Here is a 19,623-nt window from a genome sequence, read left to right as displayed (position 1 = left end):
GCCCTGTGAAGGCCTTGCTTTCTCTTTACCTTATACCCCATGCATTATGGACCTTTAACATTGAAGTTCCATGAAAGGAGGAAACTCAGTTTCTCTACATATTTAGTAATTAACAATCAACCATGGGATATATGCCCCAAATTTGTTCTGACCATTAGCAATACAAGTGAAGAAGGAGTTCACTTCATAATCACATAGTTACATGAGTTACATGAGTGAGGCCTTTTGACTTCTGAAAAAATGAGGCAGACATATATAAAGTATTGTCAAATGTATCATCTAATTGGAAATTTTGCACAACTCTAGTGTGTTAGTCAAGATGAACTAAACTGAGATGTCACACACTAAAATGGTCTCCGCTTCACACCAATGATTTATTCTGTGAAAATACTGTTTTCCAGGCTGAACTGACAGTTTTGGACATTCACTGTTGAAAATTCATGTGACCGTTGAAAATTCACTGTCAGGTCTACACGGGTGCTCTCCCCTCTGTGGGAAAGTGGGGTGGTTTTAAATGGACAAGACAGATGTGAAAGGTGCATCCCGGTGGCCAAGTCTAAGTTTGTTTTTTAAAAAAAATCCACATACATAACTAAAAGATTCTATAAACCCTAGAATTCAATCTACTCTCATTGCTATTTCTCCTACTTCCTTACCACAAACAAAAACACAAAACTGAAGTTATACAGAATGATCAGCAAACTTATATGTGTCGTATCAAAGGCTTTCTGAGACCAAAGCAATGCCAAATGGTAACTAACACCTAGGTTTTCAGTTAAAAAAAAAATTACTGTTAGAGATTACTCCAAACCACTTCTTAGATATTTCCAAGTGTCTGAAAGCATTTATAAAGATGAAAAAGAGGTAAAAGTCACCATCATGATACGCACCACCCTGGAAACTAATTACATTGCATTTCTGTTCCTGGCACTTGAACCCTTCCTCTAAGTGTGACTGGAGGAAAACAGTAATTGATCGAAGGAGCCCAGTGTTCATACGCGAGCAATGCCTCTGACAATATAAGATTTTCCCTTCTGTGCTACTTTAATATGTCACAGTAAGTCCAAATGCCTTCTGTGTAGCTCAGAAAACCAGTAATTAATGAGGCAAGGGAACACTGACTCAAGAAGCTTCACACAGATGACAGCAGTGGAGAGTGCTTTAAAATTATTTCGGTGGTCACGTGAGAATATATTAGGAAAAAGAAAAACAGCTTGAAAGCAGGTAGCAAGAGCAAATGCAAATATCCATCATTTGATTCTAAAGTCTGTGCTAAAGGCAAGAATGTATGAGCTTTTTTTGTGCAAAAATCTCAAAAGGAAAATGAATTTTTCTTTCAAAATAGCCTCTGTGTTTTGTATGCCACTTCACTTAGGCAAAGTCTATTGAGGCAATACTTCCTGACTACCTATGAGACTTGCTTTCAAGTTATTGTTGATACAGCTAAGTAGCAAAGTACTTTTCTGATACAATTTGTCATGACGTCTATGTTGTATTGGGAAGCCTTCACAACACAAACGTCTAATTGCTTCCCTCAAGAAATGCACAAGAAAGCAACAGATCAAATGTAAAGAAAGCTTCAGGTAAGCTTGGCTTTGGATCAGAGGGCTGAAGGTTACCTATAGCAGGGGGTGAAGATAAAGATAAAGAGTCTGAGCAGGATACTTAGTGCTGGAAACTTCTCAGATCTCTCTGAGACTCCACAGACTTTGTGATTCGTTTGGTGAGCTGTTTGTTTTCAGAACATCAATTATGTCTGTATCCAAATGGAACAATCAAAGCACTTTCCAGAGTCAGAATAAGTTTTCTTAGACTGTGACACTATGCGTATAGATAAACAGAGAATGGATGACCTAACTTAGATTTTAAAGGATTCCAAGTTCTGAGTTAATTTTATATAGATAATTATTTCTCACATGCAGTGGGAATAAAGGGTCTTCAATTTATCCTCATATCCAGCTTCTTCTTTCACCTCTAGAAGATTTCCAGATCACTATCTCCAGCCCAAATCGTTTCTCAAGCACCAACTTCCTCTCATCTTTCTCCATTTAGGTGTCTCATAGGCTTCCAACCACAAATGCTCTAACCTAAATATAGTATTTTGTCCCGAAATCTTAGCCTCCTATGGTGCCCTTATCTAGAAATCATCCTCAAATCCTATCCTTCTGCAATGTACTGCCAACTTCCAAACTGTACTTCCAATACAGTCTACCTTCTCAATTTCTCTGAGATTCTTACTTTTCCTTCTACTTCCATTCCCACTGTGTCAGCTTGAACCTTCAACCTGTGCCATCCGTAATTCTGTAATGAGCTTCTTCTCAAGGCATAGGGTCCTCTTGCCTCAGCTTCCTCCACCCTGCTACCACTATCATCTCTCCAGAAGCCAAGTCTGGCCATGCAGCTCTTACTTAAAATACTCCCCAGGCTCTTCTTCATTTTAAGGATAAAGTCTACACAGGTCATGAGGCCTTCTTTCTTAATGGGGCCCTTGCCTGCTTTTAGGCTAAACTTCTGCCATTTCCATCAGTGATAAAATGAGGCTCAGGTCTCATTAGAAATGGTTGTGTAGGGCAGCCCAGGTGGCTCAGCAGTTTAGCGCCGCCTTCAACCCAGGGTGTGATCCTGGAGACCCGGGATCGAGTCCCGTGTCAGGCTCCCTGCATGGAGCCTGCTTCTCTCTCTGCCTGTGTTCTCTACCTCTGTGTGTGTGTGTGTGTGTGTGTGTGTGTGTGTGTGTGTGTGTGTGTCTCATGAATAAATAAACAGAATCTTAAAAAAAAAAAAGAAAAAGAAGGAAAGAAATGGTTGTGTAGGCAGACTCTACCTTTGGATACCAGAGAGGTGTATTAGTTGAGTGATTTTTTGTTAATCAAAATACATAATTTTTAAAACCAAAACTACATGCAACATATTCCTCAAAATTTAAATGAAAAGCAACTTCTGTCAGGTGAATAAAAATAGTAAAGCAGAAAAGTCACAGTCATGAAAAATAGATTTATATATCCAAAATTCTTACCCAGTGTCTGCTGGAAAGTTATTTTCCAACCTCTTGCCGTCTGAAATGAATCGGTCTTAAATACCAGAAGCATACTATGATTGCTGCTCTTAATATTTGGTGGAAGGTTGGAACCACAGAATTTACCAAGAAGGGGATCACTGATGTTTGAACCATCATAAATTGCCAGGTAGTCTTGGGAGCAGAAGGTGGAAGGAACCACATCAAAATCACTAAACCTGTGGAATTAACTTTGTTAATATTGATGATCTCCATTTGGATTTCCATTATATCATACCCTTGGTTCTTGTAAAAATGAAAACAAAAACAAAACAAACAAAAAACAAGACAAAGGCTAGAAGCAGAACATCCATGCTTTACCTGATAGAAAATATTAGAAACAATGTGCTATTATACTGATTTGATTGCTATATGCAAAAATTCACATTTAAGATTATTATGGTTGTTACAGAAACTTTAGCACACTTCCGCAGCTCTCTGCTTTCCTGATGTTTGGGAGAATTGCCCTTCTGTGCACACTCCGAGGTTCAACACAGCCCTAAGATTTGCTCTGGCCATAGAAATATAAGCAAGAGTGATCTGTATTACTTTTTGAAAGACATTTTTTAAAAATATTACTACTTAATTTGCCATACTGCCCTTCCACTACAGTGATTGATCATGGATTCAAATGTAGAAATGAAGCTTCCATCAGCCTGGACCACATTGAACATACTCACACAGGTGAGAAATATAAGCTACTATGCCTTCGGCTCATTTGTTACCATTCATACTATCCCAACAGATACATCCTTAACTTTACTTTTATGGCCTGAGATAGTACTTTAATCTAAGACTTATGCTTTGTCATTTTAAGTAACTATTCCCAGAGTCCCCAAACAAGCAAAGCTTTCTGCATGGTTTACTTTTAGGATTTTAGGATGGGTTTATTATAACTTTTTCTTTAACCTATTTAAATTATTGGATATCCTGCCCTGATTTTTCTAGGTTCTTCTGCTTTCTCAGGTCTTTTCTTCTTGCTAACAGCTATAATAAGTAACATATAATACAGAAGAATTTGTGGGGTGCCTGGGTTGCTCAGTCAGTTAAGCATCCGACTTTTGATTTTGGCTCAGGTCATGATCACAGAGTCAGGAGATCGAGCTCTGTGCTTGGCACAGAGTCTGTTTGTCCCTTTCCCTCTGTTCCTCCTTGCACTCTCTGTCTCTGCCTCTCAAATAAATAAATAAATAAATAATCTTTCATCCAGAATAATTTGAAAATACCTACTTTGAAAATTCCTCTTAAGAGCCTTAAGAAAAAAAGGATCTGTACATTTTTTTAAAAAGCTTTTAATTAGTTCATTTTTTCAAACTGATGATTAAGAACATGATGAAAATTCTTTATTTTCTTTAAACACATGTAAATTTTAATGTTCTCATAAAAGAGGATGAGGGCAGAGCAATAGCTAATTTCCAAAAACACTACATCAATTTTTATTCTCCTTGAATAACACATTTATTCTCTACAATATAAATCCATAAAGAAAAATAAAGATTTGAGCTTCCAAGAAGACTCAAAGCTATTTTGGCTTTTTATTTGTTATCATTTTTCCAGAGCACAGAAGATATCTGGAAAAGCCATTGATAGAAAAGCAAATGTTGCCAGCTTACTTTGAGAGCACGGGTGGAAGAATTCATGTTTTACTAATGTCTACAACTTCTGCAATGCCTGGGATAGTATCTGCTTCACAGGGCCCACACAGGAACCAGAAATACATGTTATCAACATATATAGTACATGTATCAACTATAACCTACACATGCAGAAGCAAATACCAAGGTACCAAGGCCCATGACAAGAATGGCCCCTTACATGACCATTCTAGGCAAGTGATCCCTTTCCAGGCCTACTGCTCTGGACCATCTGGCAGTTTTTGTTTATTCTTTTGTCCCTAGGACTTAATGGGCTTTTTGGCCTGCAGGGCACAGCTTCCTTGCAAATAGTCTCAGAGATGATCTAGAGATTTCTTCAAGGCACAACCTTTAGAACACTAACTATCTGGGACAGGAACCCAAGCAGGCTGGGTAAGAGTTGTTTTATAGTTCAAAGACCCATTTGACATATGAGGTTCCTGGAGGCAAATTATAGAGAGTATATGATTTTTAGGGATGAAAGTGATCATAATCATTTAGTGGTGGGGGGAAGGGGGAGGTGTAGGTAAGAGAGATCCTAGCCCAATGACCTTCTATAAAATATTCTAGATTGTTGAGAACTATACCAACTTTCAGAGCTCTCTGCCATGTGCTGTATATCACTGAAACACAAGAGTTGCAAATACATCATCTCAGATGAATGTGGTTTTGAACTTTATCCCTCATAAATACAGGTTATATTTCCTTAATCAGTCCTGTAGGGAGTAGGTAGGATTAGAGGAGAGTTTTACTGATGATGTAAGCAATATAATATAGCACCAGTTTAGAGGTATTCTGATACATGAATAAAAATACACTTCGTCAGTAGACAGGAAATATTTACCCCTCAAGAGAAAGCATAGGGAAATATTAAGGACATGGCTCTGGTAGAAAATCTGATGTGAATTCAAATTCTGACTCTTCATTTAATAGCATATCACACTGAGAAAATAATTTAACACTTTTGAGCTTCAATTTTCTCATCAGTAAAATGAGCTTAAAAATATATGCCTCATATAACTGTTTTAAGAATGAAAGAAGAGAATTATGGAAAGTATCAATTAAAGTTCCTTGTGGATAATAAGTGCCCAACAAATGAAAACTACTTCCTCTTGCTGTTCCCAAGACAAGCTTATAATTTTACAGCCCATTATACAAAGCTCCTTTGAAACTGTTGGAAAATTGAAACACTCATTTTCACCGGGGGAGTGCCTCCTTTTCCCCTTAATCCCTATTGGCTTGCATGGAAGGCAGGACACCCATTTCCCGGATTTATACTACCAAACAAGAACTTCACTCTTCCTTCCTTGAGGCTCGGTTGTATATCTCCAATAAGAATCAGTGTTCTTTATCGTAAAGGAATATCTTTTCCCTAAGTAGAGCTGAACTGATTTTAAAGAAGGTACATTTGTTTTACATACTTGAGCTGAACCACTCTGTCGTCTCTACCAACAATGGTGTACAGACAGTATATGTTGTTGGGGTAGTCCGAATATGAATAGGCAGGGCTCTTTATGACCCCAGTGGAGACGTTAAATACACCGCCACAGGCTGCAATAGGAGACAAAGAACAATCAGTATTCATAGTGTGAAAGAATAATTTTGATATATTCTTTACCATTGTACCTTTTTTTCCCTAAGAGAGATAATAACCATTTGTCTTAAAGAACTTAAATCTCCCTTCATTGTTGTTTGCAATTAATACTGATTTTTTTTTTCCCCACTAAGTTCGGGGGAAGAGACAGGAAGGGAGTAGGAGCAGGGAGGAATATTTTAAGGCACATCTTGGAATGGAATAAGTCTGGGTCAGATTAATGACCAGAGTGAAAATAAGGTGAAAGACCATTTCATGTGTTGGGGTGTAACTGTTCATTCCCTATATTTAACAGACAGATTGAGAAGGATGGCAGAGATAACTCAAAGCTGAAAAAAGTCATGCAGAGTCTAAGGTATGTTGTGAGCATTTGGGCCCAAGAAGGACTGCGATCTGGAAATCTTTAATACAGATTAAACATATTAAATGTAGAGTCTCCTCTGTCAAGACAGAATATTATAACATGAACTATTGGAAATAGTTTTTGGAACTTTCAAGTTTAGTTCCCCTTGTGGGCTCAACTGCATAGCTTTGGGGTCCTTTGTGTTTCCATTTAATTCTGAGCCTGGTAAGGACTATATTTACCTAAATTTGTATTACTGGTCCTCGACAAGAGGAGGCTACTCCCCCTCCCTGCCCTGACTCCAGCAATCAATAGTCCAGAGCTGGTAGTTATTTCTATTAGTCAATAAAACCACAGCCATAAAAAAGACAATAAAATCCCATTCTAAAAAATATAAAATTATTATTATATCTGCTTGACCTGACATATAAGGAGGATCAGACTATGTCACACATTGATGGAAAGTGCTCCACTTGTTGCAGTGAGTAGGACTTATATTTATTTTATGATTAATATATTTTGATGACATTTCTATGATTTATATACTGCCATTGGACATATTCCATCTACATCTCTTAGAAATGATAAACAAATTGTGGCAGCCACTTAAGGTTATTTGCTTATTTGTTTATATTCCCTCAGGTAAGCCCACATTTCGAGGATGGCTCTTCTCTATACACCCATAAGTTTTAATGAACTCAGACCTCTGGGGACAACTGGAATGATTTAAATGTTAGACTTGTGTACCCATTATTCTATTTCAACTTGCACACAATTATGTGGCTTCTGAAAGCTTATCAATGCCCAAGTAACTCTCAAATTTGTACCTTGTCATTTGAAATCTCAATGTCAACACTCTTTAAATGGCACTCTCATAGTAGATGTGGTAAACTTTACATACAGTTTTGTTTTTGGCAAATGAGAGATTAAAGAGTAGAAGATTATAAAGCAGCCTGTAAGTCTCCAAAACACCAGTGGCACCAAAACAATAAAACAAACTGATGTTCCTCTTTATTCAACAAGACGGCCCAGGAGAAGGACCCGAATCACTGTGCCTGAATCTATTCTATTTGTGCCCTGACAAATGTAGAGAGCCCCACACAATCACATGGGGTCAGGACTCAGAGAACAGCTAATGTGAACCAACTGTCAAGACCTTTTTCATTAGTAAATAATTTCCAGTCTTTTCTGTGGATGGGAACAGTAATTTATTTGAAAGAAAATGATTCAACTTCAGTAATGACTTTGGTCAAATAAAACAACATAAAACAAAGCTTTTGCCAGATGTGTGTGCCCATTTCACTGAAACTGGGATGATGTGGTAAAAATGGTCAGTATTAAGCAAGTGTATTGCAGGAGAGGAAAAGATTACTGAAAATAGAGAAATATAATCTTATGATTTTCAAATACACAAACTGTCTACAGAGAATGAAAAGATGCTAGTAGCTACAAAGGCTTTTGCTCAATCCGTGACTTGTCCTCTCTCACTTTGCCTTTGAAATAGAAAAGTTGTGAATTATAACATAGTTGAATGCATTAATCTTTTCTTTTCCTTTAGAACTTGTGCTTTTTGTATATTATTTAAAAAATCCTTTCCTACTAGAAGATTATAAAAATATTCTATTTTTTTCTAAATGTATAAAGCACTGCTTTTCACATTAATTAAGGGACTCGGAGAAATGAAACAGGCATCTGGATAGTCCAGGTCAAACAGACATCTTTACATAATGTACTAACAAGTAAAGATAGCAGGAACGTTTATTCTATTCTAACTTAAGTTATAAAAATAAATTTCAATCTTCCATTTGATTTTCAAAGAGTAGTCCTAGCCAAAGTTCATGAAGAAGGTCCTCATTTTTTTTTTTTTTAAAGAAAATGTGAGGGATCCCTGGGTGGCGCAGCGGTTTGGCGCCTGCCTTTGGCCCAGGGCGCGATCCTAGAGACCCGGGATCGAATCCCACGTCAGGCTCCTGGTGCATGGAGCCTGCTTCTCCCTCTGCCTGTGTCTCTGCCTCTCTCTCTCTGTGTGTGTGCCTATCATAAATAAAAAATAAATAAATAAATAAATAAAATAAAATGTGAGTATTTTTGGACCATGCATCTATTTGGTCATTTTTCTACCTCAGCAGAAAAGACTCAGTGCCTGAGTCTTCAAGTTGGTGATGTATGAATCACAGTTAAAACTCCTAATAAGAATTACTCAAGAAGAGAAGTAAATTCCAGACCCTATCATTATGGCTACTCACAGGTTATCTTGTAGTTAAATTTGAATCCGAGGTCTGTTGTGTGTGCATTTGAGTAGAAGTTGAGCAGCACTGGACCTAGGATGGTGACAGGTGACAGGATCTCATTGCCACACACGGTGGCAAAAGGCGTAGAAGACAAGTTGGAACCCCTGATAATGTGAACACCATCATTGGCACAGCTTCCAGTTATAGCTGAGCGAGCTGTATGGAGTATAGAACAACCAGAATTAAAATCAGAAGCAACACAAGAGATCAGTGCTATAAACATTCAGACAAAAATGTAATGAAGATTCATGTAATATATGTAGAAATAAAAATGAGAGTCAAGGGCTCTTTTTGTAAGTCCCTATTTAACTCAGCATCCTGTTGAAACAATGTTGACCCTAGTTAAAACAAACATAGGTCTGAGGAAACAGGTAGAACTTCACAATAGATAAATCCCACTTTCAAATAATCCGGAATTTCCTTCCTTTAATATAGTGATTATACACTGAGGACAGTTTTGTCTGCTAGGAACATTTGGCGATATGTGAAGACAGGATTTTGCTGTAATGTTGGGATGTGCTAATGGCATGGAATGGGGAAAGGTGGGGTGCTGTTAAATATGCTCCTGTGCTCAGGGTAACCCCTAAGCACCCTCTTCTTCCCACCACAACAAAAATCACCAAGCCCCAAATGTCAACAGCACTGCTTTTGCAAAACCCTGCTTTAACTTAATGCCTATATACAGATAAGGGACTCCTTCCATGGAAAGAGAATGAGAAATTCCTCAATGTTTACTGAACATTTTTATTTTTGTTGTTAAGGTTTTTATTTATTTATTCATGAGAGACACAGAGAGAGAAGCAGAGACATAGGCAGAGGAAGAAGCAGGCTCCTGCAGGAAGCCTGATGTGGGACTCGATCCCAGGACCATGACCTGAGCCAAAGGCAGATGCTCAACCACTGAGCCACCCAGGTGTCCCACTGAACAACACTTTTAAATGTTCACAGGAACAGCATTAGCTTGAGTTTAGTGACTGTTAAATATACATCATTGTTTTGTATTCTAATTATATATGTACAGAAGTATATACTCCAACTCATTCCAAAGAGAAATAGAAAACACGATAAATAAAAAATTTAAAAGATTTATAACTGTACCTTATGCAGTCATTTTTAGAGGTTAATTATACTGTGAAAATATTAATTGGGGTCACACTGTGCATGATCTTTTGTTACTTAATTTTTTATTACTATAAAATAACATAACCATGTATTTTATGTGATTAAATATTCTTTTAAAACATTGAATTAATGCATACATAAAATTCTAACATATAAAGGCCCAATATTTAGTTCAATTAATCCCCTATTGCTTGCTAACTCTATCTTTGCCACCTTATTTTTTTTAAAGATTTTATTTATTCATTCATGATAGACATAGAGAGAGAGAGAAAGCCAGAGACACAGGCTGAGGGAGAAGCAGGATCCATGCAGGGAACCCGACGTGGAACTCGATCCCGGGACCCCAGGATCACACCCTGGGCTGAAGGTGGCACTAAACCACTGAGCCACCCAGGCTGCCCCTTTGCCACCTTATTTTGATTAAAAATACTGTTGAAACAAACATTCTTTTACATAGGTATTTGGTATCTGACATTTCCCCCAATTCTACATTTTCATCCCTCTGGAGACAAACCTTGCCTCATTAACAATCATTCTCCAGTAGCCCTCCCTCTTTACTGCTCTCCCAGCCCTGGGCAACCACTAACCTATTTTCAGTCTTTATGGATTTAACCATTCTGGGCGTCCCACATAAACAGAATCATATGATATGCAGTCTTTTGTGACTGGCTCTTATACTTTTTTTTTTTTTTTTTTTGACTGGCTCTTATACTTAACATGATGTTTTTGAGGTTCCTCCATGCTCAGCATGAGTCTGTATTTCATTCCTTCCAAGGCTGAACAGCATTCCATTGTATGGATAGACCACAGTTTGTTTATTCATTCAGCAGTTAATGGACATTTGTTTGTTTCTACCTTTTGGTTATTATGAATAATGCTGTGGTGTTTGGGGACAAGGTTTTGTGGGGATGTATGCCTTCAATTCTCTTGGGTATCTAAGTAGGCATGGAACTGATGACTGATATGGTAATTTTATGCTTAACATATTGAGGACCTATCTGACTGTTTTCCAAAGAGACTGCATCATTTTACCACCCCACCAGCACCACAATGAGAGTTCCGATTTTCCACATCCTTACCAACACTTGTTATTGTCTGTCTGTCTGTCTTTAGCTATCTTAATGGGAATGAAATGATAGCTCATGATGGTCTTAATTTTTGTTTCGCTCTAATGATGCTAAGCATCTTTTCGTGTGTTTCTTGGCCATTTACATATCCTCTTTGAAGAAATGTTTATTCAGATCTTTTGCCATTTTAAAATTAGGTTATATATCTTTTATTGTTGAGTTTGTAAGAGTTCTTTTATATTCCGGACACTATCATGGGCATAAATTTCTATTTCTCTTGGGTAAATATCTAAGAGTAGAATTGTTGGTTGGAAATTATAACTCTATGGATTACCATAATCATAATCATCGTTATTATTTTTTATAGGACCCCACTATCCTGAGCACTATTGATAGACTGATTGATTACTTTATGATAGGACATCAGACCCAATCTAGAAAAATCAGATGTGTTCAAACTATAACTGAGAAAGGAGTCAATACAAGAAGCCAGAGATGTTCAACTTGGAAAACAGCAGCTGTCCCCTGAAATGTAAAGGAATCCACACGGTAGTAAGAGAAAATGAAGTTGTCATGCAGAAAGCAATAAAAAGAGAAGGGGGAAGGAAAGAGAACATTCTGAAGGATTCTTGTTCCTGCTTCCACTTGTTCTGGAAGCCCATGACTCCCCTCTTATTTTCAAATCTTCCATTGATGAGATAAGATAACCCAGTATTTTCTTATAAAGTCTACTTTATATCAAAGCGAACCTGAAGATAATCTATCACTTTTAACTGAAAGAATCTTGTTGAAAACATTTTCTTTCCTTACATATCTGTACATTAAAAATTCCCTTCTCTTTTTTGAATGTATTATCTAAAGAAAATTGATCTTAGGAAGGCTTTCGGCTCCTTAGCTAGGTTTCTATACAAAATAAATCTTAATCAATCTTAAGTATCAAGATATATTTATGAAATAATCTCAAGGAATTTCTTCATTTTGAAAATCCTGGAATAGAAATGCTTCTAACTGGGCATAAATCTCCAAGCTACAAATGTGAAAGACTTAACTTCGATGACCATATCATACAAGAAGTAATATGTTATTGGACAAACAGTATAAAAAAGAAATACATTAAACTCAGATTCATGGTTTGAATTCTGCCAAATTATGTACCTTAATTATAACCTCTGAACTTGTCTTCTAGACACCAAATTTTTCCTGGAATTTTAAAAATTCAGAGTAGGTGAGTTTGAGAATCAAAAAATACTATGCCTTAATTATAAAAATATCATTAGCTAGTAACAATACAAAACGTTCTAGCAGCAAAATCACAGAATGAATGGAAATATTCCTGATGCTAGATTAAAAACTTGGTTGCACTTTGATCAAATGGCTTGCTATGCAGATATTCATTAAGTATTAGAGAGTTTTTAAGTTGTTCACCTAATGATATAGACTATCACAGTGGTGGTTGTCTTAGGAAATTATGGAAAGGTTGTGAAACATAAGGTAAAGTGTGTCATATACTTGATCATATTTCCAAAATATCAATTAAAAGAACTAGTTCAGTTCTAGAAAGTTCATGAGATAGTAGTATATCTATATCAGCAAAATTCTGTATCTTACCAAGATACAGAAGGCAAAACTTTTAAGTGTTTATAAAAGATCTGTATTCAACAATAAGAAAGTTGATGCGGGGAGAGGCAGAGGAAGTTGAGAAGAGGTTTTATAATTTTTATTTTTGTAGATGGCAAGAGAGTATCAAATAACTACACCATTCAAAATGATCTGCTCATTCGCACAGCCTAACTCAATAAATTGTGAAAGTAATGATGTTTGGCAAGTTGTTTAAATGATTAAGACATTCTTAAATCCTTTCCAATAGTGATTTCTTTAAGATAGAATGTCCTTCAAATTTTATCCATAAAAATTCAGACATTACATAATATCAGAATTTTAGAGACTACCTGAAGTCTAAGAATATATCAAGCTTTTGCATAAACAAGGTACTGTACACGAAAATGAAATATAACTATGTCAGTAGGCATGAAGTAATTCACACATATACATGTTTTTCTCAAGCTCTACTTATCATATCATTGCATTAGATTAAACAGATCAGCCTGATTTTTCAATGACAAGATATTTGGTGGCAAAGACCACTGTCATCAGAAAACAATGATATTAAACACCTTTTCATAATCATTGGGGGGACCAAATGAATACACAGTCAAAATACATACAAAACTCTCAAGTAGAATATAGTTAAATACAACTAGCACGATTGCCTTCTAGAGAGTGAAACAATGAAGTTAAGGTTTGAAAAAGTTCTTCAAGGACCAAGATAAATATAAAAGTTGAATTTATGGCCAACAGGTTACAGTTATTAGACATATGAGAACCTGTCAGGAAGAGAAGTAACCTGAGATTGAATGATACATTCTCCTTGGACTAGAGCCCATGCCATAAGAAAAGGAACTCCAGTCATTCTTAATTCTATCTTTTGTAAATGATTTGACATATATTTACTACTAAATGTATCTATCTATCTATCTATCTATCTATCTATCTATCATCTATCTATCTATCTATCTATATCTACTAATCTCTGAGGTGTAAAGCCATATCCTCCAGGATTTGTTTTTATGATTATTTTCCATCTTTCTAAAAAAAGACTTTAAGAGATGTTTATTGTTTGAAATGGCTAAGGCTTTTTCCTATGTATTAAAATATAATTTTTATCATATTCTTCTAGGATTTATTACAAAGCAATGTTCAATATTCTGAATTGCATCATGATTCCAAGAACTTGGAGAGAAATGAAAGGAAAGCAAGGATGAATAATTCAGCAAATAACATAAACTTGTGAAATTTAGGCTCAGAAATTTAGGCTTTTTCTCTAGAGCCATAAACAGAGGGGCAGAGGTATCAAACAGGACTAACAGGGGAAAATCATTTGGGTTAGAATATTTTAATACTGTAGAGAAGATAGTCTTTACAGCAAAGCAGCAAAGGGCTCTGGGAGAGGTATGGGAATCAGGGGGTAGCAATGCCTAATTAAGAGTAGTGTGGAGACTGGATTGCTCAATGGAGAAATGAGTGAGTGGGACAGAGAAGCATGGGCCAGTGCAGAACTCAACTCCACAGGATGTGCAGGCCAAAGTTTTATAACACAGGCAAGCAAGGAATCCCAAATAACCCAACTGCTTGGCCAATTTGAATAAACCATCAATAGGAACATTTCAAAAGAAGCATTGCCTGATGCTTTCTAAAATAATAAGTTGTGAAATGTACCTACACTCTGATTTCTTTAAAAACAAGTAAAGCAAGAGAAGAAATGGTAAGTAGTTGGGTAATGCCATTTAAAAAAAACAACAAAACTTAGATTACATGGTGGGGGGAATGTGAACTAAGCTGACAAAAACCTAATTATTGGACTTCTTGGTGGGGAAAAGGGCAAAAGGAAAAATCTAAAGCTAAATTTTCTTTTTCATTTTATTTTATTCTTTCCTTTATTTTTCAAATATTTTATTTAAATTCAATTTGCCAACATATAGTACAGCCTTTTTTTCCATTTTAATTTTACATTGGGTATAGGCTGTAAACTGGGACTTCAAGGAAAATTTTTAAAAAGTTAGGCAAATATTACAAAAAACTTACCATCTGGCTGCTCTGTTAATCTAGCCCTGTTCTTCTGAGGCCATCTCTAGAGGACAGTGAGCGAAAGCATTTGTCCTTCTGTTTCTCTGCACTGTCTGTGCTAAGGTGCTGCTCTACTATTCAATTCTAATCAAGAGATACTTTGGATCTAAGAGAAACAGAGTTTATAATTTGCCTCTGTAGGATCTTTTTAGTTAAGAATTTCTAAACTTTCATTCCCACCAAGGTGAATCAATGTTATTACTGAATTTTAATGACAGAAAAGTCAAGATATGGAAGGCAATCACTTGCCACAGGTTGGGATCTCATCTGCTAAATGCTTTATCTATAAAGTAAAAAAATAAAAATAAATGGCCTATAATCTTCCCAGCAAATTCAAGGCATCTATCTGGGCACATGAATAATGAAAACACAGAAATGCACTTTTCCATCCTTCAATATTTGGGAAAATTAAATTAGTATTTATTTAACAACTTCTGATGGCAAAATAAGCACAAATATTGACAGTTTCGCTTATGTTTTGTAGTTAGTTTTTGTCTGTTTCTGGTGTTTCACTTTTGACGAAAAGAAACATTTTAAATTTGTCAATTTTCTATTCTATTTTAGAAATTTTGATGCCACTGTTAAAAATCCCAAAAAGCCATCTCAATCTTGAGATGACATTCAGAAAAAAAAAAAAAAAAAGTTGCCTTTCCTCAAAGAGAAATTTCTTCCATGGATTTGATTGATATCACTGGAATTTTTATATACTTCATCAGTGACTATATAGAAAAGATGAGAAGTCTGTACTAGTATTGGAATAGGAATGAGAAACTTAAGCCAACATAAAATATCATAACATACTTTTGGAGCAACTTAACTTTAGTGGAATATCAGTCACTGAATCTTTGTAAACTCCCTGTGGTGAAAACACCAGCATGTAGTTGAATAATCAGTATGCTAGTCTGAATAGTAAAACCTTTCCTAACCAGCAGTCGGTGTTTGGGAGACACAACTATGAACAAATATATGTCCCTACTGTATTCTGTAATCTGGGATAGCCCATCTTTTTCTTGTCAGATCTATCTTTCATGCTAATGGCCCCTAAAGAACAGATCTAAAACCCTCATTTCTGCTGAGCTCACCATTGGCTCTGTTGGCACGCTGGGCTCAGAAATGCTTAGACATGCGGACAGTCTTTTAGAAGTAGTTCCTATGGCCTAGAGCAGCTAGAAAGGCCAAAGCTCCTGAAATTTCTAGGAGCAGTTTCAATCTTATTACAATATACTGAACATGAATTCCTCAGGCTCACGTAAGAAGGTGTGGAAGGGGGGACGTCTAGGTGGCTCAATGGATGACTGTCTGCCTTCAGCTCAGGCATGATCCTGGGGTCAGTCCTGGGATGGAGTCCTGTGTCAGGCTCCCCAAAGGGAGTCTGCTTCTCTCTGCCTCTCTCTGTGTGACTCTCATAAATAAATAAATAAAATATTTTTTTAAAAAAAAAAGAGTGTGTGTGGAACATTATTTTTACTGTAGCTAATGAATCTCTAGCTTGTTAAAAGCTAGAGTACGTTCATGTACTCAGTGAATGTCGGCATTGATATGATTAGTGGTAAGAATCTAATTATAAGGCAAATTTAATTAATATTGTCTTTTTCTGGGAATCAACAAAATTCAATTAATTTATAGCCAGAAATTACTCACTTAAACATGCCAAGTACCTATAACCCTGAAATGTCACAAGACATTATCAGAAGTCTACCACCTTATTTTAAAAAAGCCAACTCTTCAATTGGGTGAGGATTAGCCAGCAACTTAATCTGGAAAAACCAAGCACCTGTTCCCAGGCAACATACATAAGGATGTGTCTGGAGATCCTGACTGGTGGCAGCAAAAATAACAAAACTGTGTGCACTCTGATGAATTATAGGTTCACAAAACAGGCTTTCACAGCATTATCTTTTATAACTACTATTTTATATTTTAAAAAAGTGATTATGAAGGAGAAAGATTAATTTGCAGAAAGTCACATAACTAGTATGTGGCTGACATGCCATCAAGACCTATCCTAAAATGCTGTGCTCTCTCCCACTACACCCCACATCAAGTGTTCCAGAGTATGCATTCCCCTTAATCCCACTGGTCAACTAAACTCAGGAACTACTGCTTGGAGTCAGTATAGGTTCCTTTGTAATAATACCTACATCACTGGTATTGGCAGTGTTTTTTGTGGCTATGTTATGTAGTATATTTCACCAACATCTCCTTTTTTAGTCTAAATGATATTGGCATATGGCATTCTTGTGTTTAGGTAATTTAATGAGAACAAATGCACACACAAATGCAGAATGGAAGCCATATGGCTTTCTCCTGTTATTTAAGTAACTTTTTTCTGGTTAAAAAGATAATAGAGGAGGTATAAAGAAAATACATATCACCTAAAAATCTCTGCACAGTGGTAACAATCCTTAAAGTACAGCTGAATAGCCTTACATATATGTTATTTTTAAATATGGAAATGGGTCATTTTATATAGCCTGTTTTACCTTCCTCTAACACTTTATACATTGTGAATGCATTTTTATATTACTGGCATTTTGTGCTAGCAAATGCTGAAAAGATATATTTTACTTCAAATTCCATTTTTTACAGTGACATACATCAATTCATATTTGGCATTCTAGCAAACACACGTGCCAAAATTTACAACTTGTAGAGATGTAGGAAAAGGAGGTTACAGAAAAAGGATAAACTGAGAGATGCTTTGTATAATTTATCAATGTATGAGTACTGACATGTCATTCTTATTTTTATGAAACATAAATTTCCTGAATGCTGAATACTGTAGGACACTTCGTTAACTGTAACTTTTCACTGGCATGGGAGACTAACCCAAACAGGAAGGAATTCTGATTATGCAGAAGTAGCTTGACAAATTTACACACTAAGTGTAATTTAGAAATGGAAAGTTAATTTGTAAAAAATATTAATATGGCTGAGTGGTTGAAATTACTCATCTTCCTGAAGAGATCTTTTTCCTTAACTGTGTCCCAGCAGCTCCAAAACATCAAGTTGTGTCTATTATGGTCAGAACTAGCCCAAATAAACAGGCCTACTGTCCCCTTTGTCAACACTCCATTTCCAGGAGCTAGGGGATGACTCAAAGGGGCACTTGTAGTTACAGAGTTGACAATCCCTATGGGATTGTTGAAGATCAAAGAAAGAAATGAGATGAAAGGAGTTCCATGTAATATTGAATCAAATTAGAGTGCAAACATTTATTAATTATATTCATTTTATTCACTCTTTCAACATCTATTGAACAGCTACTTTGACTCAGCAATATAGATGCTCTTGCTAGTTAGTGTTTGGTGTGTACGTGCATGTGGGTGTGTGTCTGGACAAGGCACAAGTGAATACATCAAAAACAATTATTAAGATGTAATAATTTTCAGACTTTTTTTCTTTAAACAATTTACATGATGCTTGTGTTCTTAACCTCTTACATTACTTTCTCATTTCTGGAGAGAATATATAGAATGAGTTCTTAAAGTATTGGATGGAATTTTAATCAAAATACTCTGACAGTTTTAAATATTTCCTTCAAATGGTGATTTTTACACTACCTCTGCCTCATTTATTAAGAATCAATTGTAGGGATGCCTGGATGGCACAGTTGGTTGAGCATCTAACTCCTGATTTGGGCCCAGGTCATGATCTCAGAGTCACAAGATGGAGCCCACATTGGGCTGTATATATTCAGTCATGGAGTCTGTTGGTGATTCCCTCTCCCCCCCATGCCCATCCTGCTGGTGCTCACTTTCTCTCTCTCTCTAAAATAAATAATTGTTTTTTAAAAAGATTCAATTGTAATTTATATAAGAATAAACTTACCTTCCAAATGGAAAGACTCAAAAGTCAAGAGGACCACGGACAGAGGATCAGCCTCTATGATGTAGGTGCAATTCATGTTGTTGTCATATTGCCTTGGGTAGTTTGGAGAAAGGATGTAACCTGAAGGGTTCGTGAAATTACCTCCACATCCTACGTGAGAGGAAAAAAGGCATCATCAGAACATTTGTTCTCACGTATAGTATCTTCTCCTCAGATTCTCCAGAGACATATTCTCTGAGATACTCCAGATGGAAGAAACAATAACTAAAGGGATAGGGTTCTTTTTTTTAAGGGATGGAGTTCTGATTTTAAAATAAATATATACACAACATGAGAACATTCTATATGTGCTAAAATATGCTGCAGAGTTTTGGGCTAAGTAGTAAGAAATTTTACCACAAATTCATTGCCAATCACTTACTTAATTTGAAGATAATATGAAAGGAAAACTTAGCAAAGACTGAACATGATTCATGTAAACAAAGAGATAAAACAAATGAAGTGATTTTTACTTGATGAGTACCACTTAATGTTTTTTTTTTTTTCAAGTAGGTTCTCTGCCCAATGTGGGGTTTGAACTCATGACCCCAAGATCAAGAGTCGTATACTCTACTGACTTTGAGCCAGCCAGGTGCCCGCCACCTAATAGCTTTAAAATATTTTATAGTAATATTAGAAAACTATGTTATTTTCACCAGTATTGTAATCTGGCCATAAAAAAAAAAATAAACAGAAACCGCTTTTAAAAATGTTGACTTTACTAATGCCAACTCTTATCAAATTCTCGCATGAATGATTCCCTGGTGTCAGCAATAAAGAATCATCCTCTTAGTGATGTGGGGAACAAAGGCAAAAGAAATGTAGAAAAAAATTAAACTTCCTTACAACTTGCAAGCCCACTGACAAGTCCTTGAGACAGGCAGTGTCCTTCCTCAAGGAGCTCAGCTGCCTCGATGTGAATACTTTGCTAGAGGCAAAAGGCAACCTTTTGACATTAACTGG

The 19,623-nt window shown here is 36.2% G+C and overlaps 1 protein-coding gene across 1 annotated transcript in view; it reads right to left on the bottom strand.

Moving 5' to 3' along the window:
• CUBN (cubilin) overlaps positions 1–19,623 on the bottom strand; it is a 263,301-nt gene that overhangs the window by 38,928 nt on the left and 204,750 nt on the right. The window contains exons 56-59 of the mRNA XM_077897053.1: positions 18,622–18,771; positions 8,873–9,073; positions 6,111–6,240; positions 3,017–3,234 (exon numbers count right to left, since the gene is read on the bottom strand). Coding sequence (XP_077753179.1) covers positions 3,017–3,234; positions 6,111–6,240; positions 8,873–9,073; positions 18,622–18,771 — 699 coding nt within the window. The remainder of the gene's footprint in view (positions 1–3,016; positions 3,235–6,110; positions 6,241–8,872; positions 9,074–18,621; positions 18,772–19,623) is intronic.

Source organism: Canis aureus, chromosome 5, assembly GCF_053574225.1.
Source record: "Canis aureus isolate CA01 chromosome 5, VMU_Caureus_v.1.0, whole genome shotgun sequence".
NCBI classification, from domain to species: domain Eukaryota; kingdom Metazoa; phylum Chordata; class Mammalia; order Carnivora; family Canidae; genus Canis; species Canis aureus.
The sequence above is the reverse complement of the archived record's forward strand: the minus strand, read 5'-3'. Positions and strand labels throughout refer to the sequence as shown.